Below are 26,397 nucleotides of genomic sequence, written 5' to 3' on the forward strand. Positions count from 1 at the left end.
CGCGGAACGCAATCTGTGGACCCTGCGTGGTTGCACGGGCACTGCTCGGCGACCAGGTCCGCGCCTTCTTCCGGCAGGGCGCGGGCGCGCTTAGTGGCCGCGGGGGCGGGACCGGAAGCCTTGCGCAGGCGCGCCGCGGCGGGGCGCGGAGAATGCCGGACCTGCGAGGGGTGACGTCACGGCGCGCGACGCGGGAGCGGGTGTCGGCGGCTGCGCCGCCCGGGGCGGCGAGGCCAGGACTTCGAAACGCCGGGGGCCGGCGGGCGGCTTCGCATCATGTTTGGCTCCAGCCGGGGCGGCGTGCGCGGCGGGCAGGACCAGTTCAGTTGGGAGGACGTGAAGACCGACAAACAGAGAGAGAACTACCTGGGTCAGCGCGGCGCCGGGGGCGGGGGTTGGGGGCTCGAGGTGCGCGGGAAGCCGCGAGTGTGGGGAACGAGAGGCCGCGGATGCGGGGAGCAGGTGCACGGGGAGCCGCGAGGCGGGGAGCGAGGGTCCGCGGGTGCAGGGAACGGGGCGGTAGGGGTGCCTGGTTGGGGAGAACGAGGGGCCGCGGGTGCCGGGTAGCGCAGGGTTGCACCCCCGGGGGACGCTCGAGGCGCGCCGACCCGCCGGCCGAGCCCTGGGCAATGCTTCCCCGCAGGGAACTCGCTGATGGCTCCGGTGGGCCGCTGGCAGAAGGGCCGCGACCTCACCTGGTACGCCAAGGGCCGTGCGGACGGCGCAGGACTGAGCCGGGAGGAGGAGCTGGCGGCCGTGCGGCAGGCGGAGCAGGAGGCACTCATGGCCGCGCTGTGAGTGCGCCCCGCGGGATCGGGGACGCCCTTGGGGGGCGGCGGGCATGGAGGGGCGGGGCCCGGGTGCGGCCTGCAGCCCCTGAAGTTCGCCCGCGGCCCCCGCAGAGGCTACAAGAACGTGAGGAAGCAGCCCACCGGCCTGAGCAAGGAGGTGAGGGGGACCTTGCGGGGGGCGGGGGGCGCGGGGTTCGGGGTGGAACTGCTGCGAGCGCCCGCGTGCCCCCGCACAGGACTTTGTGGAGGTGTGTAAGCGGGAAGGAGGGGACCTCGAGGAGAAGGGAGTGGACCGGCTGCTGGGCCTGGGGAGCTCCAGGTGCGTGGCGAGAGGTGGACAGGGCGTGTTGGGCTTGCGGAGGCAGCACCTGGCGGAGGCCGAGGCCGGGCTAGTCGGTCTCATCGTGGTGGTTGTCCCCCGCCTTCCCACAGCGGCTCGGCAGGCCGAGTGGCGTTGTCTCGTGAAGACAAGGAGGCCGCCAAGTTGGGGCTGTCGGTGTTCACGGTAAGTGCCCGTGTCCCGCGGGGACCCCCACTTCCCGCAGAGCACCCCGACACCCAGAGTGAGTGACCTTCCACCGCAGCACCAGCGAGTGGACAGCAGCCGGCCAGGCTCCTCACCAGCCTCAGCTAGGAAGAAGCCTCGGTCAGAGGAGGACAAGGCAGAGCCCGGGTAAGGGCTGCCTCCCCGCCTGTCCCAGGGTCTCTGGGTGCATTGGCTGCCTGTCCCAGAGGGCGGTGCTCTGATGGGCCCCGGGCAGGGGGAAGGCAGGTGTGGGCTGGCTGTGGGCACCTGCGGTCAAGACCTGGTGATGAGGCCGTGTGCTCACAGCCCAGAGAGCCACAAGAAAAGCAGGAAAGAAAAGAAGAAGAAGAAGAAGAAGAAGCACAAGAAAGAGAAAAAGAAAGACAAGACACATCGGAGCAGGGTGGCCTCACCGCTGCCCCCCACCTCTGCAGGGTAGGTGGGCCTCTGCTTTGGGGTGGCCTGGTGGGTGGGGCAGGGCATCTTCCCACATTCAGGGCATCCCTGGTCTTCCCAGATCTGGTCGCCGCAGGCATGGCTCTGACTCAGACGTGGACTCCTCGCCCTGTTCCAAGAGGCAGCGCCGGGACCACAGTGACTGAGGCCTGCCCACTCCCACCCCCCACACCCCAGCCTCAAGGCCAGCAGCTTCCAGAGCGAGTGCCACCCAAGGAGGACGCACTGGGCCTGGAAAGAGCCCATACAGCCGCTTCTATTTTTCTTTCACTCACTCTTTGTACTGAAATAAACTTATTTTAAGGAAAACATATCTCATTCTCCAGGCAAGGTGTTGGCCCCATGTTCTGGTACCACCAGCCTGAAATCGTTGGGAGGGGGACTTCCCTGTGCTGGTGTCCTGCAGTCCCACATGGGCCTGGGCCTGATGCTTAGATTGCAAGGGGTACAGACTTGTCTCTGTAGTGCCCCCCCCCCCGCCCTCCCCGCCCCGGGGACCTGCCTGCTGAGTCCTCTCTGCTTCTCCTGGTCAAGACTGGGCCTTCTGCCACCTCTGCAGGGGGGTGCACACAAAACCAAACTGGAGTGAGGACAGGTTGGGTTCGTAATTCCAAAGATAACTCTGTCCTCACAACCCTGACCCTGGTCTTCAAGCTGTTGGTAGAGGTGAATGATCCACGGTGCAGGCCAGACTGGGCCAACAGCCTTACCAGGCTGAGAAGCAAGGACTGCGGAGGGAGGACCTTCAAGGAGTAAAAAGGGCATGTGGCAGCATCAAGGGGCTCAGGAACAGGCCGACTAGGGTGTGTGCCTGTTTGCAAGCAGGTGTGCACCACGGAGGATGGGCATGGGAAAGAGAAGGCAGCCTGCACACAGAACCCCTCCAGCTGACCTCGAGCACAGCCTGGCATTGCCAGGACTCGGCCAGTGGGAACTTCCAGTCAGCTGCACGGCCCTGGTCCCTGGCTAAGGACCCGCACCATGGGCCGCTGGCACCCAAGCACTGGAAAGTCATGAAATAGTTAAGACGTTTTATTCTAGTTGCTATAATTACAGTGCTTGTTTGTCGAAATGAAAACTGAAAACAGGTATACAAAACAGTTGATTACTAATCGTGTATTGAAAGCAGTAAGAGGTTCCACGACACCAAATAAACCAGTTCTGAGGATTTCCCCAAGATAAAGATTAACAGCTCCAGCTTCTTCAGTGTTTATCAAAATACAAAAGAAAACAGTAGAGGTCGTCGTTTCGATGGCAAATCTGACCCTTGCAGGCTGAGGGAGTGAAAGCACATGTAGACGGGGGCTCCGGGGGCTGAGGCTCTAGGGTGACCCGCCCGCCCGCCTGCACTCCTGCTGGTGAGACCCCAGGCCGCCCAGAGCAAGCCAGAGTGCCACGCAGACCCAAGGGAAAGCCGGGGTCTCCCCCTGAGGGGTCTGTGAGCGCTGGCTGCAGCCGCCAGCCTGTCTCCTGGGCAGCTGGGAAGCACGAGCAAGCAGAAACGCTAGGGGATGCGGGATGACCCAAGACAGAGCGAATCACAGGGACCCTATGGTGACCATGCAGAATGGACCGTGGCTGGTTCTGCCCCGTCGCACGTTCCCAGCGGGAAACAGACCCCTGGTGGACTGGACTCCGGCCACCACTGCAGAGCCAACACTGGGCATGGTTCTCCCTTCTGTAGGTTCGAGTGTTCTCCTTATCCTGTCTTTTTAACTATTTAAAAAATGCACTGAGTTCGGGTTAAAAACCCACCACCCAAATGGATCTCAACACAGATCAAACGCCCAAGGAGGTGTGCCAGGCTGGTTGGACACAGCGACTCCTGGAGGCCCCGTGTGCCTAAAACCCCTTCTCAGTATTAACAGTGGGTTGATTCTCTGTTTACAATAAAAAAAGCTGAGTACTATTGCATAGGAGTACCAGAAACTGCCTCGTTGGGAACAACAACTATTTACATTAAATAAGAACCCGGCTGCAGGTTGCATCTGCACATTTACAGCATGGGGAAGCACACTGTGACCGACCATGGAGACAGCTTCTGGCACTCACACCACATGAGAGTAAAGCAGGGTGGAGGAGGGAGTGGGGTGGGGGGCGCGGCTCACTTCTGGTTCCGGAGCTGATTGGACAGCCAGTCCAGTCCCTCATAGAGCCCATCCCCGCTGGTGGCACAGGTGGCCTGAATGTACCAGTTCCTGTGGCGCAGGGAGTGCAGCCCCAGCTTGTCTGTGATCTCCGCTGCATTCATGGCGTTGGGGAGGTCCTGGTGGGAGAGGCCCGGGGGACATAGGTCAGCACTGGGCAAGGACCCCTGTGCGCCTGCGAGCCCCACACCCACCCGCATTTGCCTGCCGATCATGCGCATATGCACGCACCTGCTTGTTGGCGAACACTAGCAGGACAGCGTCCCTGAGCTCATCCTCTGCCAGCATCCTCATGAGCTCCTCCCGGGCCTCGTTGACGCGCTCTCTGTCATTGCTGTCCACCACAAAGATAAGACCTGCGGAGCCGTGGGCGTCAGGACAGGCAGCTAGGGCACCCCAAACCCCTCAACCGGCTGCAGCACGCCCACTCACCCTGCGTGTTCTGGAAGTAGTGGCGCCACAGCGGCCGGATCTTGTCCTGGCCGCCCACGTCCCACACGGTGAAGCTGATGTTCTTGTACTCCACGGTTTCCACGTTGAAGCCTGTGTGAGTGGGACCCAAATGAGCCTTCCCCAGGCCCCTCCACCCCGCACCAGCCCCGCCCTGGTCCCTCAGCATGCTCCCCTCACCTATGGTGGGGATGGTAGTCACGATCTCGCCCAGCTTCAGCTTGTAGAGGATGGTGGTCTTCCCTGCGGCGTCCAGCCCCACCATGAGAATGCGCATCTCTTTTTTGCCAAAAAGGCCCTTGAAGAGGTTGGCAAAGATATTTCCCATGCTGTAGACGTGCGGGAGGAACACTGGCCAGAGAAACCTGTAGAGAGAGCAGTCCCCGGATTCCTGACTTCTGTGTGCAGGAGCAGCATGGGGCCCTTCCTTCAGCTCCCGCCAATGCACAGGCCTAATCCCTCAAAGCTCACAGGGCCCAGGCAGAGGAAACCAGGATCCCAAGCAGCAGAAATGGAGTCCTTCCCCCTGGAAGGGAGAATCTGGGGATCTCAGGACAGGGTGACCAGCATTGGAGGCTGCGACGCCCATTTGGGCTCGAAGACACGGGCCACGTGGCAAGGGGATACAGAGCGCCCTGACATGAAAGCGAGATCCTCCTCAACACCCATCCCAGCAGGGACATAGGCCACGGCCAACCATCCCTGACGTGCTGAGAGCTTAGCACTCACCGCCACGCAGGACTTGAAACCAGACCCCACCTGGGCTCTCAGGCAGCACATCAGCCATGAAGTCTGAGGAGAAGCCTGTCCGGCAGGCCCTTCCACCCCAGTGAGGAGGCAGCCCCTAGGCCGCAGCAGGGTCCCCTCAATTCAGAGCAGAAACATGGGCCTGAATCAGGTCAGTGGGAAGGCACTGGCGGTCATGGCCACAGAGGGAGCGGTGCCACCCACAGCTCCCCATTCCCACCCCCAGGGCACAGGACGGTCCTTTCACTCTTCAGCAGTGTCCTTTCCACACACAGACTTGGCAGAGATGATCACTCACTCAAAGGCAGACTGCCCAGGTATCCAGGTTTTTGACACCTGGCGGAAGTCAAGTAGCAGGGTGTGGAGCAGCCTTCAGACAGAGAGGAGGGTCTGTGTAGACAGAAAACCAGCTGGTCCACAGCAGGCACTGGCCAAGTGCTCCTGAGGCCGGGAGGGAGGCCTGCCAGCCACATCTGTCCCAAGGAGCAGTCAGGAGCTCCCCAGGCCTTGGAGAACGGACAAGATGCAGGCCCAGCCCACTGCCCCTCTAGGACAGGCTCGGGGGGTGTGGTCACCAGTCAGCACAGGGTGAGCACACGTACATTCCCACTCCCACCGCGACGACAGCCAACAAACCCTGGCCACAGCCGCCCATCAGCACCGTCCCAAGAATTGACAAGGCGGGACATTCCTGTTTTACTTGGTGGCTTTGATGCCCGGCAGAGGCCTTCATAATGGCTTCTGTGCCCTTTTTTCCAGGTGTTGCTAAAGATTTTAAATCACATCTACACCCAACATGCGGCCCGAACTCACAATCCTGAGGTCAAGAGTGGCATGCTCCACTGACTGAGCCTGCTGGGCATCCCACTTCAGTGCATCTCTGACATGTTTTTATGCTTTTGAGGGTGAGCAATACTACCTATTCAAAACATTAAAATCTAAAATATTCTTTACTGTAACATTTCTTTTTTCTGCAGACAGCCCATTTTCCTCATAAATACAGAGAATGAAAAATTCTCTGAGAAACACACTTTCAATGTCAGTTCTGCCAAAATCACTAATGAAGAGATGCCCAACCCCCAAAGACAAAAAGAAAAAGGGGGTGATAAGTTCTGGAAGCCAAGGCCAAGTGTGCTCGGGCATCTAACCTTGTGTTCTTCCTCAGCTCTGCAGGGAAGGGACCTTCCTGGAGCAACGGAACGTGGGCTCTGCTGCCTGCATCCAGGTGAGCAGGTGTGAGCGTGTACCATGCTGGACAGAAGGTCAGAGCATGCTGGACAGGCAGGCACACTAACCCGTGGATGGGCACAGATACCTGCAGCCTCCAGGCCAGAACCTATGCTGCCTGTATCTGTAGTACCCACCACTGTTGTACCCTAGCTCCCTTTAAGACGCTGCCAGCAGGGTGGAAGGGGGAAAGCAAGACAGAAGACTACTTAAAAAAGGAAAAAACAAACAACCCCTGCATCCACACATGGCCCCAGGCACCGAGGTGGGGGATCTGGTGCCAGGAAACAAGGACAGGTCCATGGCCACCTGAGAGCCAGAGTAAGACAAACACACACAACAATAAATAAGGATGGGGAGCAATTTCGAAGGCCCACATCTACCTGCACATGGTGATGTCTTTTTAAATACAACACCAGAGGCGTGACCCATGAAACACATAGCTACAAACTTCGACTCTGGTCACGACACTGTCAAGACAACGAGCAGATAAACCAGACTGCAAGAAAATTAGTGCAAGATTAAAGGCTGTCATCAAAGAAATACCGAGAAGACCAATGACAACTCAGGAACAAACAAGTTTCAATTGTATTTTAGAACTGCAAAATGGCCGTGGGGGGAGCAGCCCCAGGTGGCTCCGGAGGTTAAGCCTCTGACTCTTGGTCTCAGCTCAGGTCTTGGTCTCACAGTTGTGGGATGGGGTGGGACTGAGCTGGGCATGGAGCCTGCTTAAGATTCTCTCTTCCTTCCTCCCTCTCCTCTTTAAAAAAAAAAAAAAAGGCCAAGAATAAAGAGAAAAGTACTATAAGATGAGCCAAAGACCAGACATTTCCCTGAGGAAAATCTACAGATGGCAAATGAGCACATGAAAAAATCTCCTCCAAGAAATCCAAATCAGAACAAGCTGCCCATGATGCACCTACTACCAAGGCCCAAACCCACAACACTGACACCACCAGCTGCTAGGATACCTCGCAGGTAGCTGTGTCCTACAAAACCAGACACTTTCCTCACATAACAAAGGAGCTGCGGCTGCGTCCACAACGCGTCCTGTACCTGGGCATTTATAGTAGCTTTACCCAAAATGCCCCAGTCAGAAGCTCCCAGGCTGTTCTTCAGAAGGACAACGCCTGCCTGCACAGACTGTGCTCCACTCAGACCACCCCGCTGCCAGCGCTGCAAAGAAACAAGCTCCCCACCACCAGAAGATGAGGGTGGGAGTGGAGTCGTGTGGCCCCTGGGGGAAAGAAGCCATCCAAGCACGCCACTCACCCTATGATTCCGAGTGCAGGCAGTGTTCTGGAGAAGGTGGGACTGTGGAGATGGGAGACACACCCCTTGATGGGCACCGCGGGACATGAGGGAGCCCAGGAGGGCTCAGGACTGTAAGACCATCAGTCTGGGTGACCCTGCAGGCATGGGCACACGTCCTTCCACACTTGTCCATGCCCACAACACGCACACCATGGCCAGTTAACCCCCGTGGAAAGGAGGGCCTCCAGCTGATGGAGTGTCAGGGTGGATCCATCAGCTGGGGGGCGATGGGGACCGGAGGGTGGAGCTCCCTGTTCCTTCCCCTCCATTCTAGGGCAGCCAGAAACTGCTCCAAAACCAAAGCACACAGAGAATTCTGGGGAAGAAACCCTTCAATTTTTGCAGCTCAGGAGAGCAGAAACCTCCAGACTGAAAGAGCCTGGCATACAAGCATGGAAACAGACGTACTCAGGGGACAACGACACCAAGGGTCTGAGTGCTTTATTCAAGTGACACAGCAATGCTTCCAACCAGTAGTCTACTCCCAGGCCAAACAGCAGTTCAGGGGAGGGGCAGAAGGATGGAAGGCCAGAAATGCACACCTTCCCGACAAGGTGGCCACAGGGGAGGGGAGACTGCCCCAACCCTGGAGGAGAGGAGGCACAGAGGCAGACTTCCAGAGAACGGGTACATGCCACGTGCATGGCTAGAACGGGGGGCTGGGCCATCCGAGGGCAGCTGGGAAAAACTGGTGACAGGTACCAACCAATGAAAAGAGAACACTGTCCTTTTTCCTGTGGGGAACCATCAGCCAGTCACCAGCTGGCTCAGTCCTGCTACCACTGGTATTTCAGCTAGGGAGATCTGGGCGTCAAGGGGCGACCCCTATGCCCCAGATCAGACACACTGAGGAACGGTAGCACACTCACCACAAAATACAGCCATGAGAGAGCCAGGACGGGGGCCATGTCTGGGAGGCAGGAGAGGGACTACGACTTCTACCTGCTTTAGCGCCATCGCATCCTGTTCTTACAACTCAACACAAAACCCAAAGGATTCGGGGGTGACCCTCCCCAGCCCCCATGTGGGCAGAAGGACCACCTCAGGGCAAACCTGCCCACACACAACCCCTGGCTGGCTGGGCTGTGCTGCACCTTCATTACCAAATCCGAGAGCCCCCAGGAGCTGGGGATGAGTATGAAGTCTTGGGTTGAAGATGCCACTGCACACAGCAGTTGGGTCTCCACAATGCCTCTAGACACTTCTGTACCTGCCACACACCTGGTCCAGGGACCCTGGTAGCTCCTGGCCCGTCCCCAGCACCATCTACCGTTTTGCAAAAGGTCCGCATCAATGGCCAGGATGATCCCATGATGATCCTCTCGGAACAGGGTCTACTGTGCAGGACACTCAGCCAAGGTGCCAGGCCACACCTGCTGCTTCCAGAGTCCCTTCAACTCCTGTCCAAACCTGTCTTTCTTGTTTCCTGTGACGATCCTCTGCACCCCTGTGCCATGAAAACATGGCCTTGCTCCCAAGGGCTCCCTCCTGCCCAGGAGCTGGCGCCAGTCCCACAGCTCTGTGGGAAGGACCAGAAACAAGGTAAAGCAGAAAACAGGTGACCTACGTTCTCGAATGCAAAGGTCTACTGGCCAGAGGCCCAGGCCCACAAAGGGGCCTCCCTGGTGAGGCCAGTCCAGTGAGATAAAAACGCGGTGTTCCACGACACGAATATCCCATGAACAGTGTGGCTGCAGGAGAGCTGGCACTGTGGCCTGCACCTGTACCCGCGGTGGCCCCCCACCCCGAGAAGCCTGGGAGGGGTCAGGATGAGCCAAGCCACGGGAGGTGGCTGCCTGGACAGTCTCCAGCAGGGTTGCCAACAGCACCTGCACGACTCACCATCGCTAGCATGACAACACCCCACCTGGAGTGCAGCAGAGAGGAACATGTGACCCAGGGGCAAAGGTGCGAGGGTCCAGTTCCACCCTGTGCTGTGCAGGGCGAGTTCAGAGGGACGAACCCCCACTTGAATGGCAACCTGGGGGACATGGGAACGTTTCCCCTTTCCAGCTCTGTCAGAGTCAAGTACATTGAGGTAAACGTGCAGCTCTGCCACCACACAGTCGGTTCTAGTGCCTCAGGGGAGAAACATGAACACGGCACAGACTTCCCCACAGAGCTGCTAGGCACAGGGGCTGTTTTTTACGAGGTTCATCAACAGCAACTGCGTTCCAGCAGTGAACCCTGGGCAGAGGCTGTCCGTCACTCAGAAGCCCAACACACCCCGACATGCAGAATCTCAGATGCAGAATCTGCCGCACCCAGCTGTCCACACGCCAGCAAACACAGCCTCGAGCCGTCCCCACCGGCAAGCCCAGCGCACCAGTCTATGGCTTGGGCTCCTCCTCCATGTCGTCCCTGTGCTAGGCATATGCACTGCACAGCCTGGCACAGCTGTGTCGACACACTCACGGGGAGAACATTCGGCCTGGCACACTCGACGGACTGGCCATTTCCCACCCAGCGCCATGCACCTGACGGACACGCACTAGACTTCCAAGTACTCAGCACAGGGGTCCTCGGGTCGGGGCACTGTGCAAAATGACCACCACATCCCTCACGTCCCACATCTGCAGCTGATCTTCCCCTGAGGAGGATGTGGACAGTCTCCTCTACCAGGCACCTCAAACACCCTCCAGGCCTGTCTGCCAGTCGTCACGCTGCACCCCAGGTCCCAGGACAGCCTCTAAGCACCATCACCCACTTCCCCCTCTGCCACTACACATGGTGGCCCAGACTGTCCTGCTCTGCACCCTCAGGCCAAGTTCAAGAAGAGCCTGCTGGAGGTGGCCCATCAGGCTTTCCCAGCAAGGCACAAGGGCCAACCCCAACACCGACACCGACACGAGGGTGGGGGAGGTACCCCAGGCCCAGGAGGCCAGCCCCGCACTCCGCACCCTGTCTCTTGAGAGCTGGAGGAGCAGGGCATCACCTGGCAGGTCTGACTCAAGGCACAACCAGTGAGTGTCACGCTCTGCCACAGCCACAAGTAGCTCTAACTGTCCGTGCAGCTGTCACAGGACCAAGCACACCGCAGAGTCTCTAGCCACTGCCTCACAAGGCACAGGTGGGAACAGCCCCACCACACGTAATGCTCCTCACCACCAGCCACAAAGACCAAAACAGTATCTTCAGGTTCTGCTTAACACTTTCCAACCCAACTACCCTCAAAACACCTCAGGCAACTGTGTGCCAACTGTGTGCCTGCAGCTCAATGTACACAACACACACAGGAGGCCACGGAACACAGGTCACGTGGCCTCCAACTGGAGAACGGACGCGTGAGATGCATGGTACCCAGCTGCACTGACCGCAGACCAAGCTGAAGGTCACTACGCTCACAGAAGGAGCAGGTGCACAAGAACAGGGCTGGACACAGAGTCTCCACAATGGAATGGGAGTGAGAGAGTGCCGCACATGCCCTCTGACTCCACCTCAATGGTCAGCAGACTCTCAAAGGTGTCTTTCACAGCCACGTCCCCACCAACGTCCTGAGGCTGCTGTACCTGCTCCTGCACCTTCCCAGAGCGGCCACTGAGCCCAGCACGCAGGCATGGGGTGGGCCAGAGCCCTGAGAGGTCCCTCCACAACCTCCAGAAGAGAGGGAACTGCAGCCGCAGCTCTGGGAGTGCCAGTCTCTCCTGCACATCCACCTGGAGTGGCTGGGAGACTCCCCCCGAGTTTCCCCTGCACATCCACCCAGAGTGACCAGGAGACCCCCTGAGTACTCCCCTGCAAATCCACCTGGAGTGGCCAGGAGACCCCTGAGGCTCTCTCAGCACAGGGAATGATGGCAGGGGGAGGGGTGGTCAGGCCAATCCTCAACCTTGGTGTCTGTCTTCAAGGGACTTCAAGGGACCATTACTGAAAACAGAATTCAGAACTTGCAGCCCCACCTCTTTCTATAAGCAATGGCCTTCCTGAGGATACAGAAAATCCCAGTCAGCGGAGGTTCAGCACCTCTGCTCCAACCCCCAGCAGTTTGGCCCCCTCCGTGGCCCGCTGGGCAGCCACCTCTGCCAGCCCAGCCCAGAGCACTCACAAGCACAAGGGCTCAGGACCCTTTCCACACTGGTCCTGTCCCAAAGCTCACTGTCTTTATGGGGACTTCTCATGTCTGCCCACCTATGCACCACCTCTTCCTGCCTCTGGCCACACGTGGGACCCAGGACAGCCCTGGTGCTGAGGACCCCTGCTGACATGCCTGCCCGTGCCATCCTCTGTTTGGAGGCCCTCTACAGGTCAACTGCCTGCATACTCCATACTCCCACTCTGGCACTACCCCCTCCACAAGACACCCGCCCCACAGACTCTTCTCCTACTGTCCCCACACTGAACCCCTGACCTCCTCCTACTGCCTTAGGCCTAAACCCCACAAAGACCCACCAACTCTCTGTGTCCCCACTCATCTCCTAATTCACCTGCTTCCAACTGCCTTCACCTCTCCCTCTGAAAGGCACACCTCTGCGGACACCCCTGGGCCCTGGCCCCGGGCACCTCATCATCCCTCTGGCTTCTATGCACCAGCAAGGGGCCTGTGGCCTGCTGAGCAAGGCAGATGTCAAGCTGGGGTCCTCAGAGAGGTCAGGGCCGGCACCCCGTAGCTGCAGCGCACTATGCCACCATCTCGAGATGGCAGCCGGCACAAGCTGCATATGCCTTGGATGGCAAAATCCCACCCTGCTGCTTCGTCTGTCGCGTCCTGGGGACCACGGGACAGTGAGTCATCATCACACGGGTGTAACTACACCACAGACTGCTGCAAGAGCATGCCATAGCAGGGGCACAGGAACCGAGCTAGCTGGGGCCTTGGGGATGCTCCGTCTCTCCCACGGACAGAGAACGACTCCCGCTATGGTTCTCCGAAGAATAAAACACTGCCTCCCTTGCCTACAAGGTAGCAGCGTTCCTGAGAAATATGATCTATGAAAACCACCACGGCAATAACGAGAGCTGCTTCCGTACACAGAACACAGGGACATTCAGGAAGTCGACATGTGTCCATTCCACAAGGTCCCAAGAACCTGCTCTTCCCAGTCACAGAGATTCCTGAAATACCCCTTCTGGGGCTAGGCCCACTGGCTTGCAGGCAGCCTCCCCACCACCAGATGCGCTCGTGCCGGGGACCTCTGTGCCTATGGCTACCCCACCCAGGATCAGACCCACAGGACCCTGCTCCTTTCCACCTCCGCTCAGATAGCAACTGTCTGGAAGCACTGTGCCCATGGGCATACCCCGTGGCTCATTTCCCTGGGCACCCACGAGACCACCTGTCAGGGAGCGGAGGAAAACCCAAAGAGCCCATCTACCAAGGCCCAGAGGAATTACACACACACGCTGACAAATGGGCTTTTCCTAAGCGTGTGTCGGTCAGGGACAGCCCACCAAGCTAACAAGGGCTTCCGTGCTGGGCCAGTCTAACTGGCCCGACAGTCCAAGGAGGTGGCCAGGGCTGCAGACACCCGGCCAGTGACTCCAGCAAGCTTGCAGCTCTCAGCGACATCCCTCGGTCAAGGACGTGCTCCCAGGTGCAGGCACCAGGAACGAAATACATTCTCTCCCGTCTCCCCAGAATTAGCACATCTTCTGTAGCTTTGACAGAGACAAGCTCAATGTTCTCATCATCTTCAACAAAGTCTCACCACCCAACTCACCAGAATACAGAGCATTTTAAACATAAATCGACAGATTCAGTTCATAAGCAGCCCCATGCTCACCAAACGACGACAGGAAAATTCATAGGGAACAGTTGGCGGCAATTTTTAGGATGGCCTTTGTCCTGAACCCCGCAATCTGAACACTTGCCCGGTGAGCTGTCTTCATTCACACACCTCCCAAATGAGACTGGACGCAATCTTGAAATCATTTCCTTGCTGTGTGCGCTGAGGCCGACCTGATGGCACTTACAACTGCACACGAGGAGGTGCCGGAGAGCTCTAACCGCCCGGATTCCTATCTGGCTCCCACACCGGCACCAGAGATGACTCCACATGTGAGACCAAATCCAAGACCCAATGCGTTGTCCACCCGACGTGCCTTCTGGAGCCCCTTCTAGCTTGCTCACGTACCTGAGGACCAAAACTTCCTACATTCCAACTTGACACTCATCAGTGTTTCCACTCCCAATTCCTCAAGACATGGGGGGTGGAGGGGCACCCGGGCTCCCACGAGTTCAGGCTGTACACTTGTGGTCACCGTGGGGCTTTGGGGACATACAGAAACGATGGCCTCCTACACACAATCCCCTTGCTGGTAAAGTTTCCCCGCCTTCCACGCTCTTCTGGCTTCTCCTCTCGTCAGGGCTGTTGGCTGCTGACAGGCCACCAAGCTCCCATGGCCAGGGTGGGCAGGGACCGGGACAGCAGGGCCTGGAGGCACTCGGAAGAGGGACATGCATCCCTGCATCCGCCAGCCAGCCAGCTCACTCAAGGAGGCTGGGGAGGCAGGACGGCAGGGGATGGCCTGATGGACGCCCACAGAGAAGCTTTGAAGCGTTTGTGTGACCCTTCCTCAGCCAGCAGAGGCTTCCTCGCCCACCTTAAGAACAGTCACAGGGGTGGCACGCTCTAGCAGATAGGGTCCACCTAGGCCGCACAGACTTCCCAGTGATCACAAAAGGCACCGAGGGACACTGTGCTCAGCAGAGGGCAGCACCTGTGGGGAGGGGGGAGTGGAGACCCAGTCCCCAACTCTGCACTCCCCCTGCCTGTGGCTACTCTACAGTTAACCCTCCCAATCCACCATCATCCCCACCCGGGACTCACCTCCCTCACCACATTCACTCACACCCTGGACTCACCTCCCCCATGCACACTCACACTTGGGACTTGAGCCCCCTCCACACGCACACCCACACTGAGGATTCGCTCCACCGCCCCCCATGTTCACTCACACCCTGGACTCACCTCTTCCCCACCTACACCCACCCACACTCTGGACTTGCCCTGTCCCCACAAGCACACTCATAGTCTGGACTCACAGCTCCAACACTCATATTCACACCATGGACTCAACCCCCCATGCATGCACACTCTGGACTCGCCCCCCCCTCCCTCCATGCACACTCACAATCTGGACTCACACCCCACCCCCGGCACACCCACACCATGAACTCGCCCCCTCCACACACTCTCACACCCTGGACTCTGGACTCGCCCCCCCCCAAACTCACACCCTGGACTTGCCCCCCCGCCTGCACACTCACACCCTGGACTTGTCCCCCCACCCCTGCACTAGACCCTGCCACGCACACTAATATACTCCATACGGAACCCTCTCTCACCCCCATTCCCAAAGCCATCCTCTCCCTCCCACAAGGCAGTTACAACAGATCCATGACCAGGTCCAAAGCGTTTCTCAAAGACTGAACATCCTCCACACCCAAAAGGCGCCAACGGAGCACCTCATTCTATGCAGACAAGAACAGCAGAGCAAATCCCAAAAGCAGACTGAAATTCCCCTCTTTTGGAAGAACCTGTGGAAAATGGACTCAACTTTCTCCAACATTTCCTACACTGTTCGAGACGGTGCCAGGTCCCAGATGCAGCTGCCGGGCACAGGAGAGAGTCTCGGCTGCAGAGGCCGCACCCAGTGTCCCTGAAGCCAGCAGGAGCAGACTGTGCCCTGCTGGAAGTGCAAGCCTGTCCCAGCCCGGGAGCTTCAGCTCAGCACACCGGGGGTGCTCCTCACCTTGGAGAAGAGACAGCAGGGGAACCAGCATGACCCAAGTCCCTGGACGAGGTAGGTGTGGACACCTGCCGGTGAGGACTGCCGCACCTGGAGACAGACGATCGTGTGGAATTTCCCAGGCGTCTGAAGACAGCCCAGGAGGCCCGCGGACAAGACCAAGCCTTTGCAGGAGGGCGGGGCGCGCTAACTCACGGGCCAGTCGTGTGATGACCCTCACCTGGACACCGCTCACGCGGCACGGGCTCCGCACGGGGCACAGGAGGGGACCGGTAGGGAGAACGGCGGGTCTCGCAGCCTCGGAGCGCCACACGGGCACGCTCGGCCCCAGGCTCAGACAGCGGGCACACAGAAGCTCTGAGCGCTCACTGTTGGCTGTGAAACGGGAACTACAGCCGACCGCAGGGACACCAGCAGCCGCCGGGCCGCGGTGACTTCCGGGACCGCCCGGCTCCGCACCCCTCCCGTGCAGAACCCCCTCCCCATGCGAGTCCGCGGCGGCACGGAAGGCGGCTGCCGGGCGCTGAGGAAATGGGAGGCGCTCCCAGCGCAGAGCGCGGCGTGAACTGCGCCAAGCCCGGGCACCGCCGAGCCCCGCACGACCCGGAACCCGCACGCCGCACTCGTCCAGTTCCCGTCTCACCCACCCCGCCCGCTTGCCCGCCCGACAAGTCCGCGAACCCGCGCAGACAGTCCTCCAGGAACCAGACCCCCCAACGAGGAAGGAAGGGTCCGCTCCGTGCCGACGGCGCTCAGGAAGCGAGCCGGACCTCAGCGGCTTTCCTCCGAGCCCCGCGCCGCCACGTCCCGCGCCCACGGCTGCTCCCACTCCGAACCCGGGACCCCGGCCCACGGAACGGGGATCCCACCCCGGCCATCGCGTGACCTTGGCGGCGTCCGGGCCGCGAGTGCCGGAGACCCCGAGGCGGGATCCCACGGCCCGGCCCGGACTTCCGCGCGTCCACCCCGTCGGCGCTGGGGGCGCGAGGCCGCGGGAGAGATTCAGGGGCCGGCGGCACCCCAGCCCCGGGCCCTGACTCCACGCAACCCACCACCCGGCCCCCGCCTAGCCCCAGGCCCGGCCAGTCCCCTCCCCCGCCTCGGCCGGGCCTCCCCTTGACCCCCAGCCAATCCTCGACCCCCGGCCCAGCCCTAGCGCCCTCCGCGCCTCGACCCTCCACCCCGCCCAGACCTCGTCTCGCCCGCCCCGCCTAGTTCCCCGGCCCGGCCCCGGGCCTCCTCGCCCCGGCCTCACGTCGGCCCCCGCCCGGCCCGGCCTCACCGACGCAACGCTGCCGCGGTGGGCAGAGCCTCAGCCGCCCGGACCTGTCCCTGTCCCCGCCGCCCCGACCCCGGCCCATGGCTCCCGGCCCGCCGCCTCACCCTCGGCAGCCGCGGCGAGGCTACTGCTCCGAGCCAGGCGTTGGTTTTGCTCCCACAAGATGGCGGCTCTGACGGCGGCCACGTCAGTGCCTGCTGCCGCGGGGGACGCTGGGGAACGGGGCGGGGGCGCCTGCGGCCCCGCCTACTCCCCTCCGCAGGGCGCACGCGCCGACTCCGGGCTGGGGGCGGGCACGCGGGACCAGGACTCCGCCCCGCCCCGGGCCACGCCCTCCCGCCGCTGCGCGCGTGCGCACCCGTGTGCCCCTCCCGGAACGGAGTGCGCCTGCGCCTGCGCCGCGCTTCTCCTGGTCCGCGCGGTGGTGGACCCGCCTGCACGTGTTGCAGATCTGGGTACTGAGGCGGGCGTGGGCGCGGCGGCCGGGGAGACGGTGCCTGTCCTCTCCCTGAGCAAGCGGGCCCTCTCTCTGATCAGCGGGCCGCGGTCGGTCTCCCCGGGCGTCCACCCCAGGTGTGGAAATTGTGACACCACGCCGCCCCTGGCCCGCCTGAGGAGCCTCCCCCCGCCCCCGCCCGCCCGGGGAGCACGTGGCCATCCAGTAGCACAGGCGGAGCAGGAGCTCTGCTGGGCGGGGGACGGTGCTGCCCCCGGGGTCGCCGTGAGCCCCAAATCTGGCGAACTGGAAGGAAGAGCCCCCTACTCCTGGAAGCCTCCCTGGGCTGATCGGAAGGGAGACACGGACAGTCGCGTCACCTCTCCACGGTTTCCAGGCTCAGGGCTTGGCTGAGGACCCCACGTAGGACCTTACTCTGGCCTCCTGCCAACCCGGACCCCCCTCCTTTCTGCCACCTGGTCTCCATCCCCCCACTGTCGTGCTGCTTTTAGGGGTCCCACTCGCGAGAAGTCCTCTGATTCTGCTGGAGGAGCTCTCCAAACCCGTGTGTTGTAGGGGGCACAAAGCAAGACCATGCCCTGAGCCCAGGGGCCTGCCTGGCAGTGAAGTCCTGCCCAGCCCCCTCCTGTGCCCTCTTGCTCCCCGTGGGCAGGGCCCCCTCCCTCCTGGGGCAGCTGGGATCCGAGCAGCTGCCAGTCCTAACCCTCATCTTCGGAGAGGCTGGTGGTCGCTTGACCCTGTGAGCCAAGGTCACAGCCCTGTGGACCCACCTTGCAGTCCCAGCTTCCCTCAGATCTCACCAATTAGGAACGAACCAGCTGGTGGCCTGCACCCCAGCATCTACCCCCAAGGCCTCCTCCCTCCCAGCTCCCAGCCCACCTCCGTGGGCCTGCTTGGGGTCTCTCCTGCCCTAAGTGTACAGCACATGCTCATGCAAAGTGCCCTCGGGGGTCTGTTTCTCCAGGGAGGGGCACAGAAGCTTCCAGAGGTGCTGGCTCCCCACCCGCAGAGAGTCAATGCCCAATCTGCAAGTGGTCACTGTGTCTTCAGAAGCTTTCTTTGAAATTTAAAAAAGTATGAAAATAGAGGCAGGAAGGAGTGTATGAAAAAAATAATTCCTGTGTACCTGTCCCTAGCTAAAGGAATTTACCTTCGTCTTGAACTTGTCCTTCCTGGGGGTAGGGGGCATCTCAGCCCAGGACGGACAGGTACGGGGCACATCAGGGGAAGGGTCCGTCAGAGCAAGGATGTGCCTGGTGGTTCCCTGGGGAAACTGAGGCCCAGGTGCTCACCTGGGCTCCCTCCCCCTCTTCCCTGGGGTTGGGGAAGGGGACACCCTGGGAATAGAAGATGAAGACAGCGCCTGTCCAGCTCCTGCCAGGAGAGGGCGAGGTGAGCTGTCTAGCTGCCTCCTGCCCAGACTCTCACCTCTAGCCTGACCTCTAGTAGGGGGCCTGGTGGCCTGGTTGGGGGTTTGGGGTCAAACTCCTCTCCTTCAGCAGTTCCCAGGCTGAAGGCCAGATCAGACGCAAGGATGCTGGGCAAGAAGGAACTGAAGGGCCGGCTGGAGCAAAGGGGCGCAGGCAGGAGAGGGGGTATAGGGGGTGTAGGGGTTGTGGGGGGAAGAGCTGCTCCCTCCCTGCGGGTCTCCCGCTCTGCACATAGCCCGTGGCATTGTTCATGGTGGCTAGGCATGCTCTGGGGAGGCCTGGAGGCTGGGATGGCAGCCCTTGGAACTTGGCTTCCAGCAAGCCACTTGCTGGACCTTCGCTCTTCGGCCAGCCCCACCCTGTCCCCAGGATGCTGGTACTTTGCGGCCTCCAGCTGCTGACTTGGGTTCCTCCAGGTTACCACTTAGCTAAGGCCCTCAATGGTCAGCACCTCCTGGCCAGAAGTTTCATCCCCTCTAAGCCTTCCTGGGACAGTGTGGCTCCCAGAGGGGACCCGAGACAGATTTCTATCCAGACGGGTGGGGCCCTACATCTCCCTCTGCTCAGCTCCCTTCTCTGGCATGCCCACCCCCAGAGGCCCCTGATCCTGTATGGCCCTCCAGGGACCATACCTAGGCAGTGAGAATTATGGCCAGTTTGAGGACAGGGGCCCAGCCCCCATGCTCACACCTCGTTCCCTGCCCTACCCAAGGGCTGCCCTGCCTCTTGTTCTGGGCTGGGGCCAGGAGCCAGCCAGGCCTTGACTCTGCCAGTGTCCCATGGCTGGCAGGGGAAGGGCTGGCCCATGTCCACAAGGTAGCTGAGAAGCAGAATGTGGGCCACAGCCCCGTGTCACACATGGAGAAGCCTGTGTTACCTTGGCCCTTTGAACATCCCCGTTCTCCCCATACGGGCACCTGCCTCAGTTTCACCATCTTATATCAGCTTCTCTCCCTGCACTACTACTGTGTCCTCCTCACTCCAGCCCAGCTTGTGGGGCTCCTTCTCATTGCTGATGGGCTGGAAATGTTCTCAGCCGGGTGCTTTGCTCCCTCTGTCCGGGGGCGGGGGCCCCTGCCTCCCCCATGTGGGCACTGCAGTCCTCTCTGGCAGGCCAGCTCCACAGGGCAAGAGCATTCCCCGCCTGGCTCTCACCCTTGCCTCACGCCTGAGGATGAAGCAGCCAACAGGGTGCCCCAGGGTCAGCAGGTGTGGCATGGGGCTGCCGAGAAGCGCACCTTTGCCCGACAGATATCATTTTCTGCATTCTGTGTGCACTTGGCCTCATTCCCAAAGAGTGGTGTGTGCAGGACCTATGATTCTGGGACAGCAGAAACCTCCCTTCCATGCCCCACTGTAGCTGCTGCAGCAGCTGGACAGTTTCGGTTCCAGTGGACAGTTTCTGCTCCCCGCATGGGTGCACTCGGCCTCATTCTGCTCCCCACATGGGTGCACTTGGGGAGGGCATCAGCCCACCACTGCTTCGTCCCCCTGGAGCGGACATGCCCACGGGTTCTTCTGGAAAGTGCTTCCTGTCTGTGGCACCCAGCCTTTGGGGGTGCGAGTGGAATGCAGCCAGCAGGAGGGACGCACTTGGAGATGCTCGGTCTGGGGAGTTCTGATGGCCCTGGGCACCTCTTATCATCCTGTGGAGCTATGAGACACCTGTCACCCCTGATGTCACGTGCCCAGGAAGTGTCTCAGCTTTGGAGAACTGGTTGGGTTCCTCTTGGAACCGTGCATCATTTATTGGAGGCACTAATTCAACCTCGTTGTGAGGCAGGGCCCAGTCCGCCAGTGTGTTGGGGTGGAGACCCAGACCCACGGCAGGCCCTACACCTGCTGCTCTCAGATCCCCCTCCTTCCTCGGAACCATGCCCTTAGTCTGCCTGCTCCCATGTCAGCCCTGAGGCCCGCCCCCATTCCCCAGGGTGGTCAGGATGGGGTCTCTGGGGTCTGCCTGGTCCAGGCTGGCTCCCACCCCAGTCAGCAATGGGCGTGTGTGATGGACTGAACATCTAATTCCACCCGGCTAGTGGGAAGGGGCCAAGTCTGCAGCTAGAAGGATTCAGATCCACCAGATAAATGCATGCAGGATGCCGGGAACCAGCAGGGGAGTTGTTTCCATCATCAGGCTGTGTGGACAAGGGGGCCCCACACCTAGAGTGGCTCCCTCTGCAGGTGTATTCCTCTGCATTCCCCAGAGGACAGGGAAAGGCACAGATGGGATGAGGGTGTCCCGGGCACTGACTTATACAGCTTCGGAGACCGGGAAGTCCCAGGATCTGCTGTCCACAGGCTGCAGATGCAGGAAGGCTGGGTGTCCCAGAGCACAGCAGAAGAATTCACTCTTCCTTTGCCTTTCTTGCCTGTCACATGCCCGGGGGCTATGACTCCCTTGGTCTACAGAGCCAGAAGCTCATCTCTCTGGGACAGCCTCGCAAGACACACCCAGGAAGGCCATGGCACCTCCGATGGGCGTCCGGATGACACAAAGTTACCATGGCAACAGGGCTGGGGAGACTCTGGGCAGAGCCGCATCCTTGCCTGGGTGGAGCTCCGGGGTACCCAGCCCAGAGATGGGGGAGCGGTCCTCCACCCAATTCCGGAGCATGTCCCACCCCCAGTGTCCATCCTCGCCCACGGAGAGTGGCCAGGGTGCCTGTCTGCTTGGCACCCTATACCCCAGCCCCACTGGCCACTGGGCCCAGGTCCCAGAGGAGACCAGTCCTTGCTCCTATTCTGCTGGGGACAGCCAGCCTATCCTAGGGTCCAAGAACTCACCCACCCCTCCTCCTCTACGGGAGAGGAAGCCGAGGTCCAAGGACAGGACAGGCCACCCCAGTGGCCAGTGACTTCTCTGGGACCAGCCATAGCGAGTGGACAGCACAGTCCTGACATTCTCCCGAGCTCTTATTTTATTATTATTTTAAGATTTCATGTATTTCTTTTCTCCTTCTTCTTCTTCTTCTTCTTCTTCTTCTTCTTCTTCTTCTTCTTCTTCTTCTTCTTCTTCTTCTTTTTAGGATTTTATTTACTTATTTGACAGAGAGAGAGATCACAACTAGACAGAGGGGAAGGCATACAGAGAGGGAGAAGCAGGCTCCTTGCCGAGCAGAGAGCCCAATATGGGACTCAATCCCAGGACCCTGAGATCATGACCTGAGCTGAAGGCAGAGGCTTAACCCACTGAACCACCCAGGCACCCAGATTTCATGTATTTCTTGAGAGAGAGAGAGAGAGAGAGAGAGAGAGCGAGCGCGCGCACAAGCAGGGGGGCGGCAGGCAGAGGGAGAGGAAGTGAGTTCCCTCACGAGGGACTCGATCCCAGACACTCCATCGACTGAGTCCCCCTGCCCCACACCCGGCATCCCTCTCCTGAGCTTTTTGAATTCGCAGCTCATTGATTCCGTGAGCTCTGGGACAGGGATATACACCTGTGCCTAGCCCAGGACAGCCCACCCCACTGCAGAGGTCCAAGCCTCTCCCCCGCAGCAGTCTTTGAGCTGCCCTCGCACCTGTGCTGCCCCCCCCACCCCCAGACTGAGGTTTCCGTCTGGGGAGCTGCGGGTCTTTGCCTCTGTGGCTCCACACTGACCCACCAGAGAAAGGAGGCAGCTGGGAATCAGGGACGCCCTGGGCACACCTACTGGCTTGGACAGGCAGGGCTCACCTACTGGGGACCTCAGAGTTGAGCCCTACTCCTCTGACCGGTCTTCTCTGGCCTCCTGGGCCCCACCGTCCATAGCTCAGCTCCCCTTCTCACCCCTTAATTACCTTGTCAGGGGGCAGATGATTCTGGCCCTCCCCAGGCACCTCCTGGCACCCCTGCCTTCCCACCTTCAATAAAATCCCAAGCCTGCCTCTCTTCTTGGGGGCCCGGGAGGAGAGAGGGGCCTCTCCCATTTCCAAAAGAACCCTCCCTTGTTTGCCACAGCTGGGGTGTGTTTGGGACACCAGGGAGTGGTCCCTGGGCAATCAGCAGGGCCCGTGTCAGAGCTCCGGGCTCTGGGAACCAACCTTGCCATGTCCCACTAGGGACACAGATCTGCTGCACCCTGTGGGGCGGGCACGGGAGCTCAGACTTCCAAGCTCTCCGGGGGTGCCTGGGGGCCTGGGAGTGCAGCCAGGCCGGGCAGGGGGCTAGCTCAGCATCGAGCAGCTGCATGGCTTGGGATGGCATGGGGGAGCTCCTATCCCAGAGGCATGCAGGAGGGGGCCGTGGGTTTTCAGCACACGGGAGCTGGCATCAGGTAAAGCTTGCTCCAAGTGAGCTAGAGCTAAGATTCCATTATCTTGTGTATAGAAGGAGGTCTGAGGTGGGAGAGGTGTGTGCTGTTTAGTGAAAGACCTTCCTTGGAGGAAATGGGGACAGACCCTGTTTGGTGAGGGTCTTGTCTGGACACAGTCGGCTGGGGTGAGACCTGAGGGGTGGCTGGGAAGGGCCTGGCGCTCAGTGAGGTGGTGGGGAGGGGAGGGAGGAAGGGGCCAGGACCCCACAGGTCTGGCCAGGGGACAGAGCATGGGAGGGTACAGCCCCAGACTCAACCAGGAGGAAGCTGTTCTCTTGAGGTCCACTCCCCAGGTTGGAGGGGGCTGGTGCCTGGGCCTCGTGTCTCTGGTCCTCTCCCCCATTTAAGCCCCCAAAAGAGGGTAATGGGAGGGAGGGCCCTGCCTGCTGGGAGGCCCGGAACGCACTCAGGATTCTGAAATCCCTGGCCATGGGCCCAGACCGCCTAGCCCCATCCCCCTGGAGCTGGGAGAGATAGGAGGCACCCTCCTGATGCCTTCAGGGGAACAGGGCCCTGCGACACCCTGCTGGCAGACTCCTGGTCTCCAGACCCAGGAGAGGACACAACCTGCTGTCCTGAGTCCCCACACTAGGTGGTGACTGGGCTACTGCCAGCCCCGGGACCTTGGGCAGGCTTCTTCCCTCGCTCAGCTGGGACACAGGGCTGAAACGGTGGGAGCCCTTGGGATGCCCATCTCTCTTCTCTGGGCCTGTGCACAGCAGCTGCAGGGTGGCTGACCTCTTGACATGGGTATTGCAAAACTGTGCCAGGAAAGATGGGCTCCCAGACCCCATCCCGGGGGGTGGGGCAGCAGCCTCAGGAGCACCTGTCGGGATGCATGAACTCTCTCAGGGACCCACATGTCTCTTGTGCTGCCCCTCCTGCAAAACCAGGGAGCAGAGACCACAAGTAGAATGGGGGATCACGGGGGTCAGGACCCTGTCCGAAGCCCCAGGTAAAGCTGACAGCCTCTCCCTCCCTGTGCCCATGACTCTCTGTCGCCTGACACCCCCCAGCTCATTCCAGTGTGCAGACCTCCACACTTCAGCCCCCAGAGCTCCTTGATTCTGCCCAGGCTCCTGCCCCAGGGCCTTTGCACGGGCTGCCCACCCTCAGGAGATCTTCCTCCCTCCCTCGTGGGGCTGTGCTCATACCCTCCTGCCTCTGTCTGCCCCCAGCTCTGCTCTCCTCCCTTGCACACGACACACTGGATGCATTTATTTGTTTTACTTTTTGTCCCCCACTGACAGGCAGGGCCTTTGCAGTGGACATGCTATAGATGCTTGCTGAGTGCTTGTTTGCTGCCCCAGGGCAGAGGACCCAGGAGCCGGGCGGGTTTCAGGGGCAGCCAGCAGGCTCCTAGAGGGGCCACACACAGTAGACAGGGCCTCAGGCCCTTGGGGTGGCTGGCCAGAAGGCGGGTGGGCCTCCCTGTGCGTGGCTGCAGAAGGCAGACCCCGGCCCCTCCAGCCTGATCCCGCAGCCCCATCCCGGCGGCGGGTCAGGTGGGGGCGCTCTTGCCCCAGCCACTGCCACCTGTTCTGCCTGGGAACTCTCCACACTTTAATTAAAACCCGCCCCTCTGCCTGACCCCACTCTGCCACCACATTCTCCACTTAATTGGGCCCCTTCGGAGCGGCCGAGGTTAATTAAAAAGCCCAGCTGAAGGCATCCCAGCTGAAGGCATCGTGGTGTCCTGGCATCAACTGCAGTGCGGGCCAGGGCGCACACCGACCTGGACCCCTAGAAGGCACCCCCGCCCCCTGCCCCCCCCCCCCCCCCCCCCCCCCGTCCCCAACCTCCGCCATCACATCCACCCCTCCTCCCCACCCCCATGCAGCCTGTTGCCCCACCTGGGCCCCTGGGTTTGCCTCCTTACAGCTCATCCCTCCAAGAAACCCTGAGACCCTGAGTTTCCGGCCTCAGCAAGAGGGCAGGGCTGGTGGGGACCCCAGCCGACCCCAGCCCGGGGTCAGATGCTGCTTCTGACTCCAGGACGGGTTGTTCTATCCTCTGCAGCCCCAACCCTCCCCTGCAGGCCCAGCTGTGCCCCCGAACATGGGAGGTGGGGGGAGTCTGAGGGCTCTTGCTCCCCCGGTGTGTTCAGGGGACTGGGTGTCCAATGAGGGGTGCCAGACGCAGGGAGACCGGGGGCCTCTGAGGCCTGCCAGGTGGGAAGACGGTGACATTGGCAGCTGGGAACCAAGCCTTCCAAGGCCTGGCTGCTGAGAGGGAGGCTGTACTGTGGGCTGAGGGAGGTCCAGTCCATGACAAACCTGGCCTTGTTTGGCCACTGACAGGAGGACAGAAGGTCAGAGTATCATGCTGCTGCCCGCAGGATGGCCGCCTGCCTGCACGCCCAGAGCCTGGGCCCCCAGGCGACATGCCGGGTCCAGGCCTGGAGGCCCCAGTGGTGCTGGGCTGGGTCTTGGGGGAGCCCGAGCAGGCATCTGGGCTCTGTTAGGAGGCCTGGTATTGCTTATGGCTGGAGAGAAATTGCCCCTCCTTGACTGGTGAGAAAAATCCAGAAGGAAGCACTAACCGTGGACCAGACCAGGAGACGGAGAGCACAGCTGCAGCCAGACAGCTGCCGAGGGAGCCCTGGGGAGGTCCTGCGTTTCCCGAGCCCAGGCTCGGCCCTACTCCCCATAACCTGTGGGCCTGCTCAGGGACCCCTGACCCCCATGGGAGGGGACACAGAAAGTCAGCATGTCCCATCTCCACCTCACCAGTGGGCCTGGGCCAGGCTCGGCTCACAGCTGAAGGTCAGGTCAGGGGAGTCACTTGCCCCAGACTTAGGAAACATCTCAGCTCTTTCTACCCAGCTGTGACAGGCCGTGGGAAAGGGAGAGACAGGGAGCAGGTCAGAGCCTTCTGAGCCTGTGTCCCAGCCTGAGGCCTCCCACCTGCACTCTGTGCAGCCCCACCTGTGGTGCTCTGCCTCACACTGCCCCCACCTGCCTTGTTCCTGTGAGCATGGCACCTGCGGCTCCCCACCACACCTGTTAGCCTCCCAGGTGTCTGCTGCTGGACTGCTCCCCCATGGCTCAGAGAGGACGGGAAGGCCCTGGAGGGCTGAGCTGTGTGCTAGTGAAGGCCACATGCCCCACCAGTCCAAGCTGCTTGCTGGGCCCAAGCCCCATCAGTTCCCCAACCCCCGCACCCCTCCAGGGCCAGCTGCCCAGCAAGTGCTGGCAGAACTAGGGGCTGTGGGCCCAGCAGGTGCCCAGCACTCTGCCAGGTGGGGGACTTGGAGCTGAGGGGCTCAGGTGCTGGTCAGGCACCTGTTGCAGCCCGTGCAGGGGTGTCCGGGAGCCTGGGTGGGCTTCTCTGTCCCCACACTGGAGGACGTAGTCTGACCCTTCATCCTACCTGAGACTGACCCCTGACCTTGGACCTCAGGAGCCCTGGACAAGGCCCCTCCCTGGTGGCCTCCTAGGGCAGGAGAGACCCAGTACGCAGACCTGTCCTTACTTTGCTGTTACCTCTGAGGGGCTGGGACAAGCCCTGTTTCTCTATTTGCAACACAGCTGTCCTTCTGAGACTCGGGCATCCTTCCTCAAAGCCACCTTCTAGGGAGGCTTATGGAGGA

General features: G+C 60.7%; 2 protein-coding genes across 8 annotated transcripts; one reads left to right on the forward strand and one right to left on the reverse strand.

Moving 5' to 3' along the window:
• The first annotated feature begins 163 nt into the window (after positions 1–163).
• On the forward strand, positions 164–2,086 carry LOC309861251 (multiple myeloma tumor-associated protein 2 homolog). Of its 2 annotated transcripts, XM_082724034.1 has the most exons (8): positions 241–370; positions 644–794; positions 903–948; positions 1,028–1,110; positions 1,224–1,296; positions 1,376–1,464; positions 1,624–1,752; positions 1,835–2,086. In XM_082724034.1, exons 1-8 carry the CDS (start codon positions 277–279, stop codon positions 1,917–1,919), a joined length of 750 nt encoding a protein of 249 aa, XP_082580160.1. In that variant the 5' UTR covers positions 241–276; the 3' UTR covers positions 1,920–2,086. The 2 variants fall into 2 exon arrangements, with proteins under 2 accessions (XP_082580161.1, XP_082580160.1); XM_082724035.1 differs by lacking the exons at positions 903–948; positions 1,028–1,110 and having other exon boundaries at positions 164–370.
• Positions 2,087–2,790: 704 nt separating this feature from the next.
• ARF1 (ARF GTPase 1) lies at positions 2,791–16,865 on the reverse strand. 6 transcript variants are annotated; one of them, XM_082724051.1, is made up of 8 exons: positions 16,731–16,779; positions 15,568–15,722; positions 15,351–15,437; positions 5,100–5,507; positions 4,551–4,735; positions 4,353–4,463; positions 4,152–4,276; positions 2,791–4,039 (listed from the first exon to the last, which is right to left on the reverse strand). In XM_082724051.1, exons 5-8 carry the CDS (start codon positions 4,696–4,698, stop codon positions 3,878–3,880), a joined length of 546 nt encoding a protein of 181 aa, XP_082580177.1. In that variant the 5' UTR covers positions 4,699–4,735; positions 5,100–5,507; positions 15,351–15,437; positions 15,568–15,722; positions 16,731–16,779; the 3' UTR covers positions 2,791–3,877. The 6 variants fall into 6 exon arrangements, with proteins under 6 accessions (XP_082580177.1, XP_082580176.1, XP_082580175.1 ...); XM_082724050.1 differs by lacking the exon at positions 5,100–5,507 and having other exon boundaries at positions 16,731–16,805; XM_082724049.1 differs by lacking the exons at positions 5,100–5,507; positions 15,568–15,722 and having other exon boundaries at positions 16,731–16,813.
• Between the last annotated feature and the right edge of the window lie 9,532 nt (positions 16,866–26,397).

Source organism: Mustela nivalis (assembly GCF_964662115.1).
Source record: "Mustela nivalis genome assembly, chromosome: 3".
NCBI lineage: Eukaryota > Metazoa > Chordata > Mammalia > Carnivora > Mustelidae > Mustela > Mustela nivalis.